The sequence below is a fragment of the Salvelinus namaycush genome, chromosome 4 (assembly GCF_016432855.1).
Source record: "Salvelinus namaycush isolate Seneca chromosome 4, SaNama_1.0, whole genome shotgun sequence".
Classification (NCBI taxonomy): domain Eukaryota; kingdom Metazoa; phylum Chordata; class Actinopteri; order Salmoniformes; family Salmonidae; genus Salvelinus; species Salvelinus namaycush.
The window spans coordinates 13,027,487-13,049,928 of NC_052310.1; the positions used below are offsets into that span (position 1 = coordinate 13,027,487).

The 22,442-nt window shown below is 43.0% G+C and overlaps 1 protein-coding gene across 3 annotated transcripts; it reads right to left on the bottom strand.

The window, feature by feature from the left end:
- Positions 1–37: 37 nt before the first annotated feature.
- On the bottom strand, positions 38–21,331 carry LOC120046175 (rho GTPase-activating protein 22-like). Of its 3 annotated transcripts, XM_038991192.1 has the most exons (8): positions 20,898–21,331; positions 8,889–9,020; positions 5,806–6,013; positions 3,770–3,902; positions 3,523–3,596; positions 3,285–3,406; positions 2,042–3,002; positions 38–1,765 (listed from the first exon to the last, which is right to left on the bottom strand). In XM_038991192.1, exons 1-8 carry the CDS (start codon positions 20,953–20,955, stop codon positions 1,543–1,545), a joined length of 1,911 nt encoding a protein of 636 aa, XP_038847120.1. In that variant the 5' UTR covers positions 20,956–21,331; the 3' UTR covers positions 38–1,542. The 3 variants fall into 3 exon arrangements, 1 of the variants encoding a protein (XP_038847120.1); XR_005476780.1 differs by lacking the exons at positions 38–1,765; positions 2,042–3,002; positions 3,285–3,406; ... (2 more) ...; positions 5,806–6,013; positions 8,889–9,020 and adding exons at positions 12,832–13,321; positions 13,700–13,782 and having other exon boundaries at positions 20,898–21,309; XR_005476781.1 differs by lacking the exons at positions 38–1,765; positions 2,042–3,002; positions 3,285–3,406; ... (3 more) ...; positions 8,889–9,020; positions 20,898–21,331 and adding exons at positions 12,832–13,321; positions 13,700–13,782; positions 14,186–14,836.
- Between the last annotated feature and the right edge of the window lie 1,111 nt (positions 21,332–22,442).

Genomic DNA, 22,442 nt, shown 5'->3' on the forward strand with positions numbered 1-22,442 from the left:
AGCTTGCTGACCCGTACATAAGGTATCAGTCACGAAATGACACCTGTCATCTGTATTTACTTAGATTGCCATAATGCCATTCATTACAAGTGTGTAGATTCATAATAAATAAGCAACTTAAATCTTAATCAAAGACATAAGAAACATTCAGCCTAAGTTTGTTTTAAGAGATACACATTTCAACTGCAATCATCGACAGGGCGAACACTAGACGCTTGTCTATAACGGTTGTCTTTCAAAACACCACCTTGTAAACATTAGCATATGAAAAGAGTCTGTATAAAATGTAAAAACAAAAAATAGTCACATTACCTTAATGAATGCACATTATTATAGTGGTCTTCAAGAACCAAATCATGTTTTGTGTTCAAGCCTCAAGACATTTCTATGCAGTAGCAGTAATCATTTGCTGAAAAAGGGGATTCTATCAACAGTTTCACCACATGCAACACTCACATGAGAATGTTCTGGGAAATGTATATAATTGTTATCCATTCAAATCTATATCAATGTTTTAAGAATTAGTTTAGGCTCAATTTACAGGGCTGGCTTGATCAACAACACAGTTACATTCACTAAAGTATACACCATTTTTCAAAATGTTAAATTAATGGCGGTGCATAAAGATGTCAGAATTCAGGTTTGACTTCATTGTTTTACCACTATAGACTGGATTTTTAAACTACAGCCTGCGACATGGTTCAACACGCCAATAAATCAGAACATTATACTTTGTTTTTAAATCGCCGGCGTCTTGGAACTAGAATTGGGATCATGTATACTGTGCTAACGACAACACTGGAGTACAGGAGAGCAATACAGCGAACTTATCAAACGAGGTATTTGCGGCAAGTACATGGGGGCCACCATCTTTAAGCACCTCCACGATTGTCATCATACTGCAAGTGACTCTGAGGATGTCATGTGGCTCTTCAACAAATTTGGAGTAGTGATAAAGTTAAGCAATACATGTACCATGTGAGTATTATTGACAGTAATTGACTAACTACACCTCTGGACAAGCACGCAACATTTTCTTTTATCGAATTCAAAAAGACTGCAAAGGCACAGCCAGCACACTTCTTCATTGTTCCTTTGAGGGCAGTAGTCAGCTTCATGTGCCCCAAACCAACATGGCGGCTTCAACCCTGGTCCTTAGCAGAGTCCAGCTTTGGTAATGTTGTATTTGCATATTGTGTACTGTTGTAGGCAGCATATGATTAACACAGCAGGGATTATTGTATAGTCATAATGGTAGCAGTTGAAACCCTTTGCTTTACATTAAAAGTATACTGACAGAGTTGACCAGAGTAAACCAAGGACCGAGGCTTTGTCACCAAACGACACGGAATTCCATCCAGATAGATACTCATGGTAGTCATAGGCACACTTTGAGGCCTGAGGAAACATTGAGAGACGCAGCTGCCTGCGTTGGACAACATGCAGTATTATTCACTGAGTCCATGTAGTTGTCAGTCTTGCTTGCCAGACTCATGGCACTCGGCTGTGGGAAGAGACTATAGAGGTCTATAACCAGGGCTATTAAATGTCACTAGTCCTTGCTCCCAGAGCCAGGTCCCCCAGAGTGGAGAAGAAGTCCTCCATTTCCTTCTCCAGGAGCCGGTTCCTGTTCTCTGCATCGTGACGGGCTCGCTCTGAGTTGCGGAGCTTGATCTCCAGCATCCGCTGCTTTTTTCTCTCCTGCTCCATCTCCTGCTCCAGACGCTCCATCTGAGCACACAGCGCCGCACTGGACTCCTCCAGCCTGCAGGGGGCACACACACACATGTTGATTTACACAAATGTAGAGCTGGCGCTCCTTAATACATGTAACCCGAGAAAGATTGTTGACAGATTTACAGCAATATTGAGTATTTTAGAGGGGGAAATACTTTAGTCCTTTGATTTTTTGGGACACTAGGAATCAATCTACTCAGTGCATATTTTGTTGTTATGTTCACATGAACTGTTTCTCAGATGTTTCATTAAAAATTCTGACTTATAAACCCCCATAGTACAATAAATAACCTTGCAGACTTACTTTTTGATCCTGGTCTCGTAGGCCACCTTCTGTTTCCTCAGCTCATCCTTCAGACCCTCCACCAGGCTGGTAAGTGCTTTGGAGCCTCCATCATGGTCTTCTGGCGTTACGATGGACGGCACCACCATATTGGCTATGGTGTTACCGTTGTCACTGCAGCCTGCACTGCTAACACACAGTTCCATGGCTTCACTACTGTCCTGCTCTTGCTCTGAGACCCTATCTCCAACTCTCTCCTCCACCCGGCCTCCCCTCTGACCCTGGCCCGGGCCCTGGGGTGAGGCTAGCTCCTGCCATTGGCACTCCTCTAGACCCTTCCCATTACCACAGTTAGGTCCTGAGGGCTCGCTGCCTGAGTCGGATGCGGAGATGTCACAGGAGGAGGTAGACCAAGGCGTGCTGGCTACACTAGGGCCACTGCCCATGCTGGAGGAAGATGTGACGTTGTCGTAAGTGGACAGTCTCTGGGAAAAGCCAGTGGAGTCCCTGACACGCTCCCCCGAGGAGGTGCGCCTGTGGCTCCTCAGAGAGGACAGCCCGTTCATCAGCCAGTTGCCACTGGGGGACACGGTGGTGACGTCGACCTGAGGAGGGGGCCGTGGCGTTGAGGTGCCCTTGAAAGAGTACTTCCAGGAGGGAAGGTTCTTGGTCTGCTTGCTGGGGCTGACCACCGTCTCCCCCTTCCCTGAAGGAGCTAGTCTAGGTGGAGGGGTGGTGGCAGCACAGAGCTTTGCGTCCAGAGAAGAGGCGCTGCTGCAGGCGAGGTCCTCGTTGGGGTTGGTGGGGCAGTTCTGGAGGTCCTCCTCAGAGATCCAGCCACCGATGCTGTGCTGCTGGAGCCGTTGGCCCTGGAGGGTCACCTCTGGCTGGGGAACAGGGACCTCCAGCTCCCCCCTCCCCGAGTACAGACGGTTATGTTCACTGATCAGTACGGTCATGAGGCTTTGGACTAGGGAGGTCCCTTTACAGGAAATAAAAAACAATAAGGAACTATACTGTACAACGCTGCTCTACTTTAGATTTGACATGTTTTATGAACTAGAGATAGACAAGATGAGTCATGAATAGATAACATGCAATAGTGACGTTTCTCTGTACTCCGCTTTCCAAAGGCTAATGTACTGTATCTACTCTGCCTCATACCTCCCAGACAGTTGTATAAAAAAAATATTAGGACTGTCTCATATGATTAATACAGTGCCTATTAATATCAGTATAATATAAAATGAATGAGAGTTCACACCTTCCATAATAGCCACTGGGTCCTCCATTTTGGGTCGGAGGATATTTGGTCCAAATACTGTGGCCAGGTTCTGTACACTCATCTTGTTTTTGTTTGCGTGAGACTGGACCTCGTCAAGAAACCTACAAAGGAAGGCATGGCACGGTGGGACGGAATTAAAACGATATGAAAATGGCACCGTGATAAAACAAGATATTTGAGATCTTCAAAAGAAGGAGTTGTATGTTTATGGACGTACATGCATATATACTTCAGGAGATTGTAGTTGGCGGGAGGAAGATTGCTCACTTGCTTGCCCAGCTCCTGTACACCCTAAAAGATGAGATGAGAACATACAGTATCACCATCACTTGTTTCTTCACATAGACAACATGGACTTGAACACTGGCTTCTATCGAATGACAGAGCAGTTCTGTTCTTTGGCTTCGGTGTCATAGTGTGAATACTAACATGAACTGGAACTAGTGCAGAGAAGTGTCTCTTACCTCCTCCACGTCTTTGGCCAGCAGCTGAGCACAGGAGAGGAAGTCCTCATACTTGGAGAAAGGGACCACAGGCTCAGGCAGTTCACGAAGGTAGAGCTTCAGCAGGGATGCCACCGTGTGGACGTCAGTGTTACTGCAAGAGGGTACAAAATAGTTATCTAGAGTGGTCTACTAACTGTATGAATCAGTCCAATAGCAAGTGGCCAACAGTAGAGGGATTTATTGTGTGTTTCACAGGCGGCTGGTGGCACCTTAATTGGGGAGAACGGGCTCATAGTAATGGCTGTAATGGAATGAAGTCAAAACATCATACACATGGTTTACTTATGTTTGATACCATTCCATTCACTTCATTCCAGTCGTTGTTATGAGCCGTTCTCCCCTGACCAGCCTCGTGTGTATACACTGTCACAGTACAGGATGCGTACTCAGAGCAGGCACTGACCAGCTGTCTTCATTGACATTTTCAACCTCTCCCTGACTCAGTCTGTAATGCCTACATGTTTCAAATAGACCACCATAGTCCCTGTGCCCTAGAACGCCAAGGTAACCTGCCTAAATGACTACCGCCCCGTAGCACTCATATCTGTAGCCATGAAATACTTTGAAAGGCTGGTCATGGCTCACATCAACACCATCATACCAGAAATCCTGGACCCACTCCAATTCACATACCGCCCAAACGGATCCACAGATGACGCAGTCTCTATTGCACTTCACACTGCCCTCTTCCAACTGGACAAAAGGAACACCTACATGAGAATGCTGTTCAGCGTTCAACACCATAGTGCCCTCCAAGCTCATCACTAAGCTAAAGACCCTGGGACTGAACACATCCCTTTGCACCTGGATCCTGGATTTCCTGATGGGCCGCCCCCAGGTGGTGAGGGTAGGCAGCAACACATCCGCCACACTGACCCCCAGCACGGAGGCCCATCAAGGGTGTGTGCTTAGTCCCCTCCTGTACCGCCTGTTCACCTACGACTGCGAGGCCACACACGATATCCAACACGACGGTAATATGCCTGACCACTCACGACGATGAGACAGCATACAGGGAGGAGGTCAGCGACTGCCAGGACAACAACTACTCCCACAATGTGAGTAAGACAAAAAAGCAGATTTTTGATTACAGGAAAAGGAGGGCCGAGCCTGACTGGTTGATCACTTCTTGGTATGGCAACTTCTCAGCATCCGACTGCAAGGCGCTACAGAGAGTAATGTGTACGGCCCAGTACATCACTAGGACTGAGCTCCCTGCCCTTCAGGACCTCTATACCAGGCGGTGCCAGAGGAATGCCCTAAAAATTGTCAAAAACTCAAGCCACCCAAGTCATAGACTGTTCTCTCTGCTACCGCATGGCAAGCAGTAACGGAGAGCCAAGTCTGGGACCAAAAGGCTCCTGAACAGTTTCTACCCCAAGCCATAAGACTGCTGAACAACCATTAATCAAATGGCTACCCAGACTATTTGCATTGACCCCCTTTTGCACTTACTCTCTTGCACACTCACTGGAATCTAACCATAAGCTCGCAAATACTACACACACACACACACACACACACACACACACACACACACACACACACACACACACACACACACACACACACACACACACACACACACACACACACACACACACACACACAGCTACTATCTGTTTATTATCTATTTATAGTCACTTTACCCCTACCTACATGCACATACCTCAATTACCTCGACTGACCCGTACCCCTGCACATTACCAGTACCCATTGTATGTAGCCTCGTTATTGTTATTTTATTGTGTTACTATTTTTCCTTTAATTTATTTACCAAATGTTTAAACTTTTTTTAAGGGCTTGGAAGTAAGCATTTCACACTAAGGTCTACACCTGTTGTGTTCAGCGCATGTGACTAATAACATTTCATTTTATTTGACTGTCAATAATTGACCACTGCCACCATTACTGTGGCCACCACTTCTACATCCAGCTGAACAAATAGCAAGTCAGCACTTTTTGCCATTCAATAACAGCGAATGCAGATCTACCTGTCAAACAGAGGCTTATCCCCACAGTCAAAGGCTCCCTGTAGATCCTTTACCAGGTTAGCCTGCCCTGGCATTCGAAAGAGGCCCTCCTCATCCAGACCTCGTTCCTTTATGAAGTCCACACACTGCTCCACCAGAAGAGGTGCCAGGCGGTGCCCAAATTTCTTCTCATACTGGACGGTGTCTTCTAAATGCTGGCCAAATATCCCTGCAGGCAAAAAACATGGTTTACATACAGTATATGGTTCTGTATTTCAGTATTTTATGATGGTTGTCATTCATTCAATTAAAAAAGTTTTAACATATTAAAATGACAAATCAATGGAAAGTTATCATCAGGAATACCAATACGCAGTTTGTCAACATTCAGTAGTTGGATGAACAGTAAACACAAAATGCAAATTAAATAAAGGAGAAACAGAGAGGAAGGAAAAACAGTTCAGACAGTCTTCACATCTACATCGATCAATCGCGCACCGCATCTCACCTGATTGTGCGCAACACCGCCTCTCAACACAGTCGCAACCACTAGACCCTGACAGATCAGAGTAGTCGTAGTACGTCATCGAGCAAGTGCTACACAGAATCAGAGCGCGCTTTTCATACATTCCAAAGCCACATTTACCAAGCAGCGACGGTCGAAGTAATTCAATCCAGTCTGGCTCGTGCACTCGAGATGACTGGTTTTCTAATAACACGTAATGACACATCTATAGACGTTGGTAATAGCGCAGCGTCCGAGCAGACGTGAGAAGAGGATGAGCAAGAGATAAAAGGTTTGGTGGCAGATAGTCAGCACATAAAAATTTAAATAACAGACATGGAAGCGTCACGGGTTCTGCCAGCAGTATTCCTGTTAACGACAGTTCTATAAATTGGCAACAGTTCTATTCTTGATGGAGAGCGAGAACTGGAAAGCATTCCTGCAGCCATGTAAATTCGAGACGATGGAAACGAAATACACTCCAGTGCAACAGAACAATACAAAACGTGCCAATAGGCCTCAAATACTGCACAGATGAAATCCTGCTGTTATCAGCAATCTCGTGCATATCCTCCTGATGTAAAATGGAAATGATAGCCAACCGTTTTCAGTTTAGGCCCTATTTACATGAATTAGACATGTCGGGCTAAAGAAGAGTGATCTTCGTCATTGCACGCTCCTTTGAAAATGTAATGTATGAAGCCACAAGTACTGTCTACAATACAGTGCCTCCCTTCCAGTTCCAGAGAGTTGGTTGGTTTAAAGTTACGGCAATGATCACAGACATACTGTGATCCGCCTATTTATAACGTCCTTTTTGTAACATAATATCTGTATATTCAGCTGCCTCCACACAACCTAGCCTAGTTATATTTCTGGACACACGTCAAGGATAGTAGCATACAGTAGACTAGCCTCCAGTGCAACGTTAGCAACTGTACAGGGTGTAAAGACAGACTAGTGAGGAAATGAAGACTTCGAGCTCTGAAAGGACCTTTTATTCTGTTCTGAACATACAGTGCATTCGGAAAGTATTCAGACCCCTTGTCTTTTTCCACATTTTGTTAATTACAGCATTATTCTCAAATATATTACATCATGACAAAAACATTTGACATTTTTGCAAATGTATATAAAAAATATATTAAAAAAAGATCACATTTACATAAATATTCAGACTCTTTACTCAGTACTTTGTTGTAGCTCCTTTGGCAGCGATTACAACCTCGAGTCTTCTTGGGTATGACATTAAAAGCTTGGCACACAGATCCTCTCAAGCTCTGTCAGGTTGGATGGGGAGCATCGCTGCACAGCTATTTTCAGGTTTCTCCAGAGATGTTTGATCGGGTTCAAGTCCGGGGCTCTGGCTGGGCCACTCAAGGACATTCAGAGACTTGTGCAGAACCCACTCCTGCAATGTCTTGGCTGTTTGCTTAGGGTCGTTGTCCTGTTGGAAGGTGAACCTTCTCCCCAGTCTCATGTCCTGAGAACTGGGGCGAAGCAGGTTTTCATCAAGGAACTCTGTACTTTGCTCCGTTCATCTTTCCCTCGATCCTGACTAGTCTCCCAGTCCCTGCCGCTGAAAAACATCCCCACAGCATGATGCTGCCACCACCATGCTTCACCGTGATGCTTGGCATTCAGGACAAAGAGTTCAATCTTGGTTTAATCAGACCAGAGAATGGTCTGACAGTCCTTTAGGTGCCTTTTGGCAAACTCCAAGCAGGCTGTCATGAGCCTTTTGAGGAGTGGCTTCTATCTGGCCACTCTACCATAAAGGCCTGATTGCTGAAGTGCTGCAGAGATGGTTGTTCTTCCATTTAAGAATGATGGAAGCCACTGTGTTCTTGGGGACCTTCAATGCTACATACATTTTGTGTTACCCTTCCCCAGATCTGATCCTCGACACAATCCTGTCTCAGAGCTTTACGGACAATTCCTTCAGCCTCATGGCTTGGTTTTTACTTTGACATGTATTGTCAACTGTGGGACCTTACATAGACAGGTGTGTGCCTTTCCAAATCATGTCCAATCAATTGAATCTACCACAGGTGGACTCCAATAAATTTGTAGAAACATCTCAAGGATGATCAATGGAAACAGGATGCACTTGAGCTCAATTTCGAGTCTCATAGCAAAGGGTCTGAATACTTATGTAAATAAGGTATTTCTGTTTAAAAAAAATTTTTTACATGTTTTTGCTTTGTCATTATGGGGGTATTGTGTGTGATTGACAAATATTTTTTATTTATTTAATCAATTTTAGAATAAGGCTGTAACGTAACAAAATGTGGAAAAAGTCAAGGGGTCTGAATACTTTTCGAATGCACAGTACGTCATAAAATGATCTTCTGTCTATCAAACCACTGACCCCATAAAGCACTAGACAAAGACGTTTGAGTGACATATACAAAGAGCATAATGTGAGCCCGTACCAGAATATGCTTTCACTGAGATTTAGCGTGCATTTTGTAATCATTCTGTCTAGTAATATAACTCTGGGCAAAGCAGTTTATCTCTAGCCCGGCTAAACCAGCCTGAACAAAGCAAAACAACGGTGAAACATAACAAAATCATTTGGAATGCCAGGCTAGTTTACCTCCTCCAAAGGGTGCCCAGATGACCCGTCTTATGGCCTTGACCCAGTCATCCATGTCACTCTGAGAGTTGGCCATGAGCAGAAAGGCCTCATGACTGAGCGCAGCACGGTCCTTTTCTCCTCCTGGACCACCTGAGCGAGAAAGAGAGAGAGAAAGAGAAAGAAAAAGAGCAAGAGAGAGATGAAGAGAGAGAAATTGAGAGAAAGAAAGAAAGAGAGATGGAGAGAGAAAGAGAGATGGAGAGAGTGAGAAAAACAAAGAGAGAGATGGAGAGAGAGAGATGAGTGGAATTAGTCTTTGAAAAGTACATATTTTTGCCAGACTCCAATCTTGGGGAAGACTGGACTGATGTTAATTAAAGGTCGATGAGTCCAGCAGCCACTTCAATATCCTCCCATGTTTTTCCCCATACCACAGCTCTACAGGGGGAGATGGTGTCCTTCAAGATCCCATCCCTGTACTAGGCTACAATATGAGATATTGTGAATGGTCAACAACCTCTGACTCCTCAAAAATCTAATTGTCAAAATTAAAATTCTGATTCGATTTTCAGCAAATCAAGCTAATTATCATCTGCCCTCATCTCAGACCTATCAGTAAATAATGTTGTAACTGGCATTAGTACCACTAGATGGTGGAGTTGATTTGTTTAGAATACAGTGACAGCTACAAACTTAACAGAATGACTGAAATACCGATATAGACTACGTGTCTCAATTGATTGACCCTAATTGTCACATTTAAGTGATTAATCAGATATAATTATTTAGATGTCATTTTACTGTGGTCCAGTTATATGTTATGGTATCTCTTGCCATGTTACTCAATAGCATTTACCTTCGGTCCAGTTATATGTTATGGTATCTCTTGCCATGTTACTCAATAGCATTTAGCTTCGGGAAGGTAAACCAAATATAAACAGCAGTGCCATAAAGTTAATTGCCTTTGTCACCCAGCTCAGCAAACTCACACCTTTATCACTGAGCAGACCAGTTGCTGTGTACTCATGTGACCCCTACACTCTTAGAAAAAAGGGTTCCAAAAGGGTTCTTCGGCTTTCCCCATAGGAGAACCCTTTTAGGTTCCAGATAGAACCCTTTTTGGTTCCATGTTGAACCCTCGGTGGAAAGGGTTTTACCCTTTGGTTTATTTGGTTTACCTTCCCGAAGCTAAATGCTATTGAGTGCATTTTAATGTAACAAATCAAAATGAATACAATTTGAACAACATAATAATAGAATATTGCACCATATCAAAGAAAAATAAATAACAATGTGTAAAACTGCAGCATCCCACTTAAAACATCAAACTGGTCCATATTTTCTCTCTTCTTTAGAGGGAACGGATGTGGCCACTATGCAGTCTCCCTGTCATGACTTTAGTAAGGTAGGTAGACAGAGGCCTTGTTCTTCCACCAGCTCAGAGGATCTGGAGAGGGGCTCCTCCAAATAGGATTGGACCTCCATTATGGCATCTACTGAGGGATTCCTTCGTACTGCATCCCCAGTTGCTCTCTCGTCAAACAGCATCCAAACAGCAGACGTTTGTGGCACTACTGCTGGTGCTTCTACTCCATCTGATCTCTCTTCTTATTGCCCTGGTGCCTGAGCCAGCTGACTGCTGGGGCTGTCCCTCCCTGCTGCTGAGGTTATTCTTTGAAGAGCCTCATCAATCGCTCTGGCATCACTGAAAGCTAACTTCTTAAACCTGGGGTCAAGTGCAGCAGTTTCTGATAGCACGTGATTATATTCCATTCCGTGGAACTTTCTGTCCATTGATGAACATAGGGTGTCCATGAACTCTGTCACATGTCCTGTGGTTACATTTGCTTCTCTCTGGTGGCTGGCTGTGATTCGCTGCAGACCCTTACACAGGAGTATAATTTTTTGAGGCTGTCACATAGCTGAAAAGAGAGAACAGTAACATATTAGTTCAGGTTCATGTTTTGTCTACTGATACTACATTCTCATCTACTGCTCATATACATATATAATACTGGATTAAATAATGATGTAGTAATAACTGTTTACTGTACCTCTCTCCACTGATCTCCACAGTGACCTGCTCAAAGGGTTCCAGGACTCTGTATACCTCCTCCACCACCTCCCATTCCTCTTGGGTCAGAGCATCAACAGGTGCATTGACAATGGCCAGGGTAGAGATGATGGCATCCTTTGACTCAAGAAACTGCTTCAACATATAAAATGTTGAATTCCACCTTGTAGTGCAGTCTTGTTTAGGCCTCAGCTCAGGCATCCCCATCTGGCGTTGTGTAGACTTTAGTTTTTCAGCACCTACTGTGCTCCTGTGGAAGTATTCCACAGCTGCTTTCACTTTGTCCACAGTGGGCTTCATCAGCTTCAGAGCATCTCTTACAATCAGGTTGATTGTGTAGGCAAGACATGGATGATGGGTCCATTTAAACATTTTCATGGCTTTGGTTATGTTAGCTGCATTGTCGCTAACACAACATACCACTTTTCCATCTACTTGCCATTCTCAACAGTTTCTCTGTCAAGTTCTCTGAGGAGTGTCTGTCGCTGAACTCAAAGCAGTCCAGAAGACAGCTAGACATCAAAAAATCTTCAATAAAGTGACATGTAACCGACATGTAAGAAGTGGTTACCCTTGATGTCCAGATGTCAGTGGTAAGGCAAACTGCAGTAGCTTTTTGGACTCTTTCCCGCACTGAAGCCTGTATGCTCTCGTACAGTTATGGAATAAGTGATTTTGAAAGGGTTTTCCTGCTTGGAATTGTGTACATTGGATTTAGACTATTGCTATAATAATTTCTAAAAACCTGTCCTCCACGATCAAAAATGGCTGGAAATCGGGGGGAATCATTTTAGCCAATATGCAATATCAATTTGGCCTTGTTTTGCTACAGACTTTGGCATAAACTGGTCCATAGAAGACTGCGTTGCTGTGGGTCACAGAGTAGGCTTACTTGACTGAGTGGATACATCTCCACGTGTGGAGGTTCTGGCTCCACCACTATCACTAGCAGGCCCGCTAGTTTCTCGAAGCTCCGCTACAGCTAGCTTCACAGTTGGGTGCACAGTTCGCATATGCCGGTGTAGGTTGTGCGTAGAACCGGCTTGATAGATTTTGTGGCAAATTCTACACTGTGCTCTAACATTGTCTACATTATTAAAATGCATCCAAATGCTACTGTGCTTCCGACTCATTTTCCAGCTATTGTTTTCACAGCTGTCCTTCCTCTCCTCGGCTTCTAAGTGTGTGACTAGTGTGAGCAACTAGTGCTAGCAATCTCGTCACCATCTCAAAATGGAAATATCTGACACAAATAAACAAGTAACAGAATCCATCTCCTCAGTACCTGTAAATGAATGAAGTTGACACCGACCAGAATAGGGTCCTCCTCTCGCATATTGCTTGGTCTGCTGCTCCATCATTGTAAGCTTGCATGCATATACATGCTACGATTTTTTGAGATTGTAAAATATGTTATTTAGCTTACCGTTTATGATTAATAGCCAGAATAGTGGTTTCACTGTGAAGCTAATATTGCATTGGAGCTGATGTGCTTCTCTAATGAGTAGGCTTGCATTGTGAGTAATTCATATAACTATCACACCGTGCATATTATTTTAAATGACTGATTTAAGATTTATTTGTTGATAACTAATATTGAAAGATGATATGATGCATTCTAACTAGATTAGAAGGCCTAGGCTACTTCATCCTAATGTAAGCTAAATGCATTGGATACAAAACAAATACTGGCATGTGATAAAGGACAACGTGTCCAATATAATTATGTAAATGTGTATCAAACAGAAATATATATTCAATTAAATGAATACAGCATTGTAATATGATTGATGCCTTTCTCTCCTTGCAGTGGATTAGACAGATGCAGTCACCAGATACTGTAGATGCCCAAGCCTCAAAACCAGAAACATGAGACATCAACAATTGTAGTTTTAAATAAATGTTAACTTTTTATTGGTTTTCCTGTATCAGTGCATGAGTCCTTAAAACACAGTCCATTGTACAAAATAAATAATTACCAAGTGAGGGATTTCAAGGAGATTAACCTCAGACATTCATAAGCTTGTTCAGTACATAAGCTTGTTCAGCCACAGTTTTTTTTTTTATAGACAGGACCGGAGTTTACAGTTTTGTTCCAGCCCTTCACTAACACCTAATTGTGGTCTAAATTGAAGACTTGTTCAAAGTGCAATCCCCTGGGTCAGACATCACATCTGTATCTTAGAATGAGCTTCATAAATTACAATGTCCTAACAAATCTGCATGATACACAATAACATGGGTGAATCTATTTCTATCTAACATTGTGATGTAACACTCCTGAATAATATCCTGGAATATGGTGATTATGCTGGTGCCTGGGAAATTCACACCAAGTTATTTACATCTGCAGCGTGTCATGGTGGGATCCTTCATCCTGGAACAAGTAGAGACAAGGGAGTAATTAACCTCACTGCTCAAATTTCACTAACGTTACTGGTTCAAGTTGCTGAAGCCACAACTACCTTTATTAATGTGCAATCGTTTTGTTAACAGTTTTGCATATTTTTAGGCTTGGTCAAGTTGTTTACAGTAAGAGTAGAATTCCTTAACTTCTAATTTGAACTAGTAACGCCAACCCCAATGGTGCAACACAATAGGGGAAGGGAATGTGGCAAGAAAACGTTAGCTAGGTAAACAGACACTGCATACAGCTAGCTAGCAAAACAGACTCGTCAACAAAATGCACAAATAACTTGGCTGGCTAGCAAGCCTAGACTGAACAATACAATGAACAGCTGTTAAAATGTTTTACCTCCAAACGAGTCGGGCAGGACTGTTTTCTCCTGCCAAGCCAATGTAATGGAGTGAAACGGGATCAGGTGCCCACTTTAGTTCCTGAAAATAAAAAACAAAATATTTGCGACATGTCTTTAGCTGGCTAGCAAGTTCACGACTTAACTGTCAGACTCTTCACAATTGACCCATTGCTGAATCTACGATTAGTTAATTTAGTTGTTCATCTCTAAACATACGATAAGCAGGATAAGATCGCCTGCTAGCTAGTTATCGTGTCCGCCCCATCTCGTCACACACTGGTTGAATCAACGTTGTTTCCACGTCACTTCAATTAAATTACATTGAACCAACATGGAATAGATGTTGAATTGACGTGTTAGCTAGCTAACTTGGCAACAAGCGGATACATACCAGTTACTCAGCATTTTAATCAAACATTCACATGAAAGTAATTTGTTGACTTTTTAAAACAATTTCATGAATAAACAAACGTTATACTTACATTTCGCAAAAGTATTCATTTTTCTTCTGGAAAATGCTATCCCAAGCGGGGACTTCTGTCGGCCATTAATTCAGATGTTTAAAAAAAAATAACTTTCGCTGCGTCGCAAGGTGTTAAGGGATTTTTATTTTTTATTTTATTAGGCTCACTATCAGGGAAAGGATGATACCTTGTCAGTTGTAGAACTGAATGCATTTCAATGAAATGTGTCTTCCGCATTTAACCCAACCCCTCTGAATCAGAGAGGTGCAGGGGGTTGCCTAAATCGACATCCACGCCTTCGGCGCCCGGCGAACAGTGTCTCCCTGTAATGCCTTGCCCAGGGGTAAACGACAAATTCTTACCTTGTCAGCTCGGTGATTCGATCCAGCAACCTTCCGGTTACTGGCCCAATGCTCTAACCAACGGCAAAAGCTAGTCTTTTGCTAGTCTTACTGGGGTCCGATATAAACATTAACATGTATGTGTGTGCATCTATCAGTTAATGGCTACCTAAATCTATCTATCAATGGCTACCTAAATATGATCCCCAATCAGAGACAACGATAAACAGCTGCCTCTGATTGGGAACCATATCAGGCCACCATAGATATGTAAACCATAGATATATAAATCACCTAGACCTACGACAACCCTTGACATACAAAAACCCTAGACAATACAAAAACGAACGTACCCACCCTAGTCACACCCTGACCTAACCAAAATATAAAGAAAACAGAGATATCTCAGGTCAGGGCGTGACAGTGGTGATCCTAACTGACCTAAAACAGGGAATATTTTTACTAGGATTAAATGTCAGGAATTGTGAGAAACTGAGTTAAAATGTATTTGGCTAAGGTGTATGTAAACTTCCAACTTCAACTGTATATCTTTGTATTGCTACTGCTGTATCATCAAATGAATAATCTAAGTGAGTCTCAGACATGGCTAATATATGAATGTTATCTATTGTCAGCAAGTTATTGATTTCATGAACCTTATTTCCAAGGATACATATATTAATATGGGCTATTTTCAACCCTTTCCTGGGCAGTTTATCCGAGATAGACATAATATGGAAAAGAACAAACAAACCAAAAAAGAAAGAAAAACATTCAGCAGTCCAATAATCAGTTGGTCTGTGTAAGTGTGTGTGTGTGTGTGTGTGTGTGTGTGTGTGTGTGTGTGTGTGTGTGTGTGTGTGTGTGTGTGTGTGTGTGTGTGTGTGTGTGTGTGTGCGCTGCAGGGTTGAAGCTACAACCTTCCAGGCTTTTCAGATAAACGATACCCTCGCGGCATACAGTGGGTGTGGCATGTAGTACGCGGTCTGCAGATAGACTCTACTCAGCATACATGGCATTGGGACATGCCAATGTTGACGCCCTGCCTCGAAATTCTGCCTCAAAACCATCAATACACACTGAATTCACCTGCACAGTTGATCTCAATTATTATTGGTCACCTCATTACCGCTCCCTAAAACATGATATTTGTGTCCTGTTGCAACCCAAGTCTTTCAAGATACACTATATATACAAAAGTATGTGGACGCCCCTTCAAATTGTGGATTTGGCTATTTCAGCTAAGCGTCAGCTGGAGTGATGTCAAGCTCACCACCATTGGACTCTGGAGTAGTGGAAAAGTGTTCTTCTCTAGTAATGAATCACTTTTCACCATCTGGCAGTCCAGGTTTGCCGGATGCCAAAAAAATGTTACCTGCCCCAATGCATAGTGCCAACTGTAAAGTTTGGTCGAGGAAGAATAATGGTTTGGGGCAATTGTTCATGGTTCGGGCTAGGCCCCTTAGTTCCTGTGAAGGGAAATCTTAACGCTACAGCATAAAATGACATTATAGACGATTCTGTGCTTCCACCTTTGTGGCAACAGTTTGAGGAAGACCCTTTCCTGTTTCAGGATGACAATGCACTCGTGCACAAAGCGAGACCCATACAGAAATGGTTTGTAGAGATCGGTGTGGAAGAACTTGACTGGCCTGCACAGAGCCTTGACCTCAACCCAATCGAACATCTTTGAGATTAATTGGAACGCCGACGGCGAGCCAGGCCTAATCGCCCAACATCACTGCCCGACCTCACTAATGCTCGTGGCTGAATGGAAGCAATCCCCACAGCAATGTTCCAACATCTAGTTGGAAAGCCTTCCCAGAAGAGTGGAGGCTGTTATAGCCCATGATTTTGGAATGAGATGTTCGGTGAGCATGTGTCCACATACTTTTGGTCATGTAGTGTATGTTCGCCCTATGGTTGGTATTGTCATCGCAACAACTTAGTCCTTTTTTAACAGACTAAGGGCAATTTATCTATTTGACAAGTATTCTGTAAAGTATTTCATTGGTTACCACACAAAATCTACTGTGGCAATTTACTTGACAATTTGTATGAATGGAAATTAACATTGGTGTAGCCTACTGACTGTTATTATTTTATTTGTTAATAGTTTCCTATTTACGTTATCTAAAAGTGTAATTTCTTATCAAGATCAGGGGGAAAATAACCATGGACTGTCCACATTTGAAATGTGTAACTACATCAAGTCAATCAGGGGATTGATTTATTTGTGCCAGAAGGGCGTGGGCTGGAGTCGTATCTGCGTGACACGGTAGGCCTATACAGTGGGGAGAACAAGTATTTGACACACTGACGATTTTGCAGGTTTTCCTACTTACAAAGCATGTAGAGGTCTGTAATTTTTATCATAGGTACACTTCAACTGTGAGAGACGGAATCTAAAACAAAATCCAGAAAATTACATTGTATGATTTTTAAGTAATTAATTTACATTTTATTGCATGACATAAGTATTTGATCAACTACCAACCAGTAAGAATTCCGACTCTCACAGACCTGTTCGTTTTGTCTTTAAGAAGCCCTCCTTTTCTCCACTCATTACCTGTATTAACTGCACCTGTTTGAACTTGTTACCTGTATAAAAGACATCTGTCCACACACTCAATCAAACAAACGCCAACCTCTCCACAATGGCCAAGACCAGAGAGCTGTGTAAGGACATCAGGGATAAAATTGTAGACCTCCACACGGCTGGGATGGGCTACAGGACAATAGGCAAGCAGCTTGGTGAGAAGGCAACAACTGTTGGCGCAATTATTAGAAAATGGAAGAAGTTCAAGATGACGGTCAATCACCCTCGGTCTGGGGCTCCATGCAAGATCTCACCTCGTGGGACATCAATGATCGTGAGGAAGGTGAGGGATCAGCCCAGAACTACACGGCAGGACCTGGTCAATGACCTGAAGAGAGCTGGGACCACAGTCTCAAAGAAAACCATTAGTAACACACTACGCCGTCATGGATTAAAATCCTGCAGCGCACGCAAGGTCCCCCTGCTCAAGCCAGCGCATGTCCAGGCCCGTCTGAAGTTTGCCAATGACCATCTGGATGATCCAGAGGAGGAATGGGAGAAGGTCATGTGGTATAGAGCTTTTTGGTCTAAACTCCGCTCGCTGTGTTTGGAGGAAGAAGAAGGATGAGTACAACCCCAAGAACACCATCCCAACCATGAAGCATGGAGGTGGAAACATCATTCTTTGGGGATGCTTTTCTGCAAAGGGGACAGGACGACTGCACCGTATTAAGGGGAGGATGGATGGGGCCATGTATCGCGAGATCTTGGCCAACAACCTCCTTCCCTCAGTAAGAGCATTGAAGATGGGTCGTGGCTGGGTCTTCCAGCATGACAACGACCCGAAACACACAGCCAGGGCAACTAAGCAGTGGCTCCGTAAGAAGCATCTCAAGGTCCTGGAGTGGCCTAGCCAGTCTCCAGACCTGAACCCAATAGAACATCTCTGGAGGGAGCTGAAAGTCCGTATTGCCCAGCGACAGCCCCGAAACCTGAAGGATCTGGAGAAGGTCTGTATGGAGGAGTGGGCCAAAATCCCTGCTGCAGTGTGTGCAAACCTGGTCAAGAACTACAGGAAACGTATGATCTCTGTAATTGCAAACAAAGGTTTCTGTACCAAATATTAAGTTCTGCTTTTCTGATGTATCAAATACTTATGTCATGCAATAAAATGCAAATTAATTACTTAAAAATCATACAATGTGATTTTCTGGATTTTTGTTTTAGATTCCGTCTCTCACAGTTGAAGTGTACCTATGATACAAATTACAGACCTCTACATGCTTTGTAAGTAGGAAAACCTGCAAAATCGGCAGTGTATCAAATACTTGTTCTCCCCACTGTATGTGTGCACTGAAGGCAGCGTCCCTAACCGCTAAACCACCCCAGGCCACAATTTAATTCAATTTTGACAGTTAATTCATAACCTTAGGATACACTAGACATTTGTATGTCGTAGTCTGGTGGAGACCATGTTCTATCTTGTGTTATTAATCTATATAAAACGACGGTTGTTGATGTGTATGGCTGAATTTTAGATAAATGTTTGTACATTTGAATGTTGCAGTAACAGGGCCTAGGCCTAGAGTTTGCACAATCAAGAGAGAATATTAATTTGATAGCAAGCCTGATCCCAGTGATTCGACTACCTCTGCATGGAGAGAAAGAGATCTGCTAATTTTCAGCCACTCAAGGCTCATTTGAATTTCCTGATGCGGCACGAAAATTCTCTGCAACAGAAGTGTGATCAAGTTAAGAGCCGACATCTGTAGATAGATTTCCTGTTAGTGCATTGCTACTATATTACTATAGTCTTAGAATCAGTTGAAACCCCTTATGCCCGAATAAAAAGTAATGAGAATTCCCTTGCCTTCATAAAATATTGCATTATGATCCTATCATTTGACTGGTGGAATATTGGTTCTGTGAAGGTATACTGTATTTCCCACTTGTCTTCTGCTTCAAAACAACTTACTCATATACCAGACAGGCATAAAGCAATAATGCCCAGCTAGCTGCTGCCATCTGATATGAACTTCAATAAAACAGAGAATAAATGGACTCCCACTGTAGGAGGTGATCATATCATTCACCAAATATAATACCTTCTACTGTCTTGTACCAAATATACCTTCTAACCGTCTTGTCTTTATTGGCTACTTTCGGTTCTAAAACATAGGACTTAAATCGTTACAGCTTGAAAAGCACTTCTTCAAAAAGCTGTTCCTTTATGTGGTCTGATAGGAAAGCTAAAGCTTTTCAGACCCAGTTCCTGTCGTTAATAACAGTGTAGACCAGATGGATCCCTTCCCACCAGGTTGCCTAGCCAACGGGAAAGAGAGAAATCAAGCAAGTGATAAAGATGTCTTTTCGACACAGACATAAAGGAGCCTGAACACAGCCAATAGTTTCTCTTCCAGCCCACTGCCAGGCGGATAAGACAGCTTCACAAAATCAATCAAGAAACGTCAGACTGTCAAAAATCTAAGAAAATCCTCTGTTTGAAGAAAGAAAGTAAAACGATTTGATTTGGAGACAAGAGCTTTGGGATTTAATGAAAGTAAGTCTCACTCCTACAGAGCACAGTGAAGGGCTGGTATTTTGAAAAGGACACTTCATGTTCCACAGAAAACTGCAATGAAGGTCATTTTTTGATGATAATGATTCCCTCAGGTTGGTAAATGTCAGACTGCCCACTGTGCTTGTGGATGAATGGATCCTTAGTGGAAGATGAAGGATGGGTTTTACTGTGAAAAATACATTTCTTCTTATCGCTGATTGCACTGTGTGAACTTAGTTAACTGACTGCAGTAAATGGTAAGCAGTGGCGTTGTGTGTGTACGGTATGTGTGTGTGGTCAGTGTTAATAATTGGCCGGAGAATTATTCTGAGGATTGGGAGTGGATTAACTCCTGTTGACCATTGTGATTGTCCAACCTTTGTTGGATAATCAGAAAAGCTTACCCTTCAAGTGAAATGAAGGACTCTTCACAAAACCTGACTGCAGTATGTTATACAACAACAGAGCCACCAACTAAAGATAACACTTCTTTGAGCCCCTATAGTGCCCCTACTAAGTACACCTTCTGTCGGGGTATGACAGACTGCACTATGGACAAAACAAGTGAAATCCACAACAGACAGATGAATCTCAACCGCCAACCTGGTCTCATAGCATTTCCTATGGTTCTGTATGTAAATCCGAAACACTCCATTTAGTATGATATGTTACGTTTCGTGTGGTATGTATTCATTTGTGGATGTCCATCATCCATTTCGTAGGATATGTTACGAATTACAATTCGCATGATATGTTACAAATTGCAATTCGTACAATATGTTACGAATTTGCAATGCGTATGATATGTCACCAATTGTAGCTATAGTTAGCTAGGCTAGGGATTAGGGTTAGGGGATAAGGTTAGGGTTAAGTTTAGGGTTAGTAGTTAGGTAAAATGGTTAAGGTTAGGGGAAGGGTTAGCTAACATGCTAAGTAGTTGCAAAGTAGCTAAAAAGTAGTAAATAGTTGCTAAAATTGTCCTTGATGAGATTCAAACACGCAACCTTTGGGTTGCCAGACGTTCACGTCCAACCCAACCAACCACCCTCCTTTCGTTTATTCCTTAAGTAATCTTCTGTCTTATGTAACCATACCAAACCTAACATATCATACTAATTTGGGTGTCACGGATTTACATTTACCACAGTATGTTACATCTAATCTATGAGACCAGGCTTCAACCACCCATAGCTGTCCAATGTACATTGTAATTACAGTACATTACATGTACTCAAATTAAATTAAATTACATTTCCCAAATATAACTCTTAAAAAGGTAGCTAGCATTACCTTGCAGGTGTTCCTGTTTGAGCCCGGTGGGCTTACAGCAGGCCAGCCCCATTCCCATGCTTCACTGAGGGGAGCTGACAGTGCTACAGCTGGGGCATGAACGTACACACTGCCCTCCTGGAGGTTGTATATCTTTATCCACAAACAGGTACTACTGGGCAGACGGTGCCAATAAGGCATGCTCGATGCCAGGAAAAACAAAACCCCAAAAACAAGTCCCTTCTTATTTTTCATCCGTTCACACGGTCCCTCATTCACTAACATGGGCACCAGAAAATCCCTCTATCCCCTAGCTCCCCTATGGAGAGGCAGGTCCCAGAGGAAGAGCTAAGCTCTCCTTGTGTTGCCTTGCCTTGCTCTCCCTCCCTGGCTGTGTGCAGCTGTGCGTGGAGTGACAGGAAGATGGGCTGCTCTTCCTTTCCTTACCAAACAAACCTCCACCGTCCCCACACAGAAAACAAACAGACCCTGCTAATCAATTGGGAAGCCTCTGGCTGGCTTGCTTTGTGATGGTGATCTATAGTATGAGTCTAAACCGCAATGTACTGTATCAATGTAATCATGTTGTTGGATCACACGATGCTGTAGGCTAGTTTGTCCTACTAACCCATATTTAAAAACCCATACACAAAAAAGTATTAAACAAATGAAAATATATTTGAGATTTGAGATTTTTCAAAGTAGCCACTCTTTGCCTTGATGACAGCTTTGCATACTCTTGGCATTCTCTCAACCAGCTTCATGAGCAATGCTTTTCCAACAGTCTTGAAGGAGTTCCCACATTTGCTGAGCACTTGTTGGCTGCTTTTCCTTCACTCTGCGGTCCAACTCATCCCAAACCATCTCAATTGGGTTGAGGTTTGGTGATTGTGGAGGCCAGGTCACCTGATGCAGCACTCCATCTCTTTCCTCGGTCGAATAGCCCTTACACAGCCTGGAGGTGTGTTTGGGTCATTGTCCTGTTGAAAAACAAATGATAATCCCACTAAGCACAAACCAGATGGGATGGCGTATCACTGCAGAATTCTGTGGTAGCCATGCTGGTTAAGTGTGCCTTGAATTCTAAATAAATCACTGACAGTGTCACCAGCAAAGCACCCCCACACCTCCTCCTCCATGCTTCACATTGAGAACCACACATGTGGAGATCATACGTTCACCTACTCTGCGTCTCACAAAAATCTCAAATTTGGACATCAGACAAAAGGACATATTTCCACCGGTCTAATGTCTATTGCTCGTGTTTCTTTGCCCAAGCAAGTCTCTTCTTCTTATTGGTGTCCTTTAGTAGTTGTTTCTTTGCAGCAATTCGACCATGACGGCCTGATTCACGCGGTCTCCTCTGAACAGTTGATGTTGAGATGTGTCTGTTACTTGAACTCTGTGAAGCATTTATTTGGGCTGCAATTTCTGAGGCAGTCCTCATGAGACCCAGTTTCATCACAGTGCTTGATGGTTTTTGCGACTGCACTTGAAGAAACTTTCAAAGTTCTTGAAATTTACTGGATTGACTGACGTTCATGTCTTAAAGTAATGATGGACTGT

Coding starts and splice junctions, on each gene's coding strand:
- LOC120046175 (XM_038991192.1), bottom strand. CDS start 20,955: ATGGGAATGGGGCTGGCCTGCTGTAAGCCCACCGGGCTCAAACAGGAA. Junction 3,597..3,769: donor TGGCCAAAGACGTGGAGGAG/GTAAGAGACACT, acceptor CTCATCTTTTAG/GGTGTACAGGAGCTGGGCAA. Junction 3,003..3,284: donor CCCAGTGGCTATTATGGAAG/GTGTGAACTCTC, acceptor TTTCCTGTAAAG/GGACCTCCCTAGTCCAAAGC.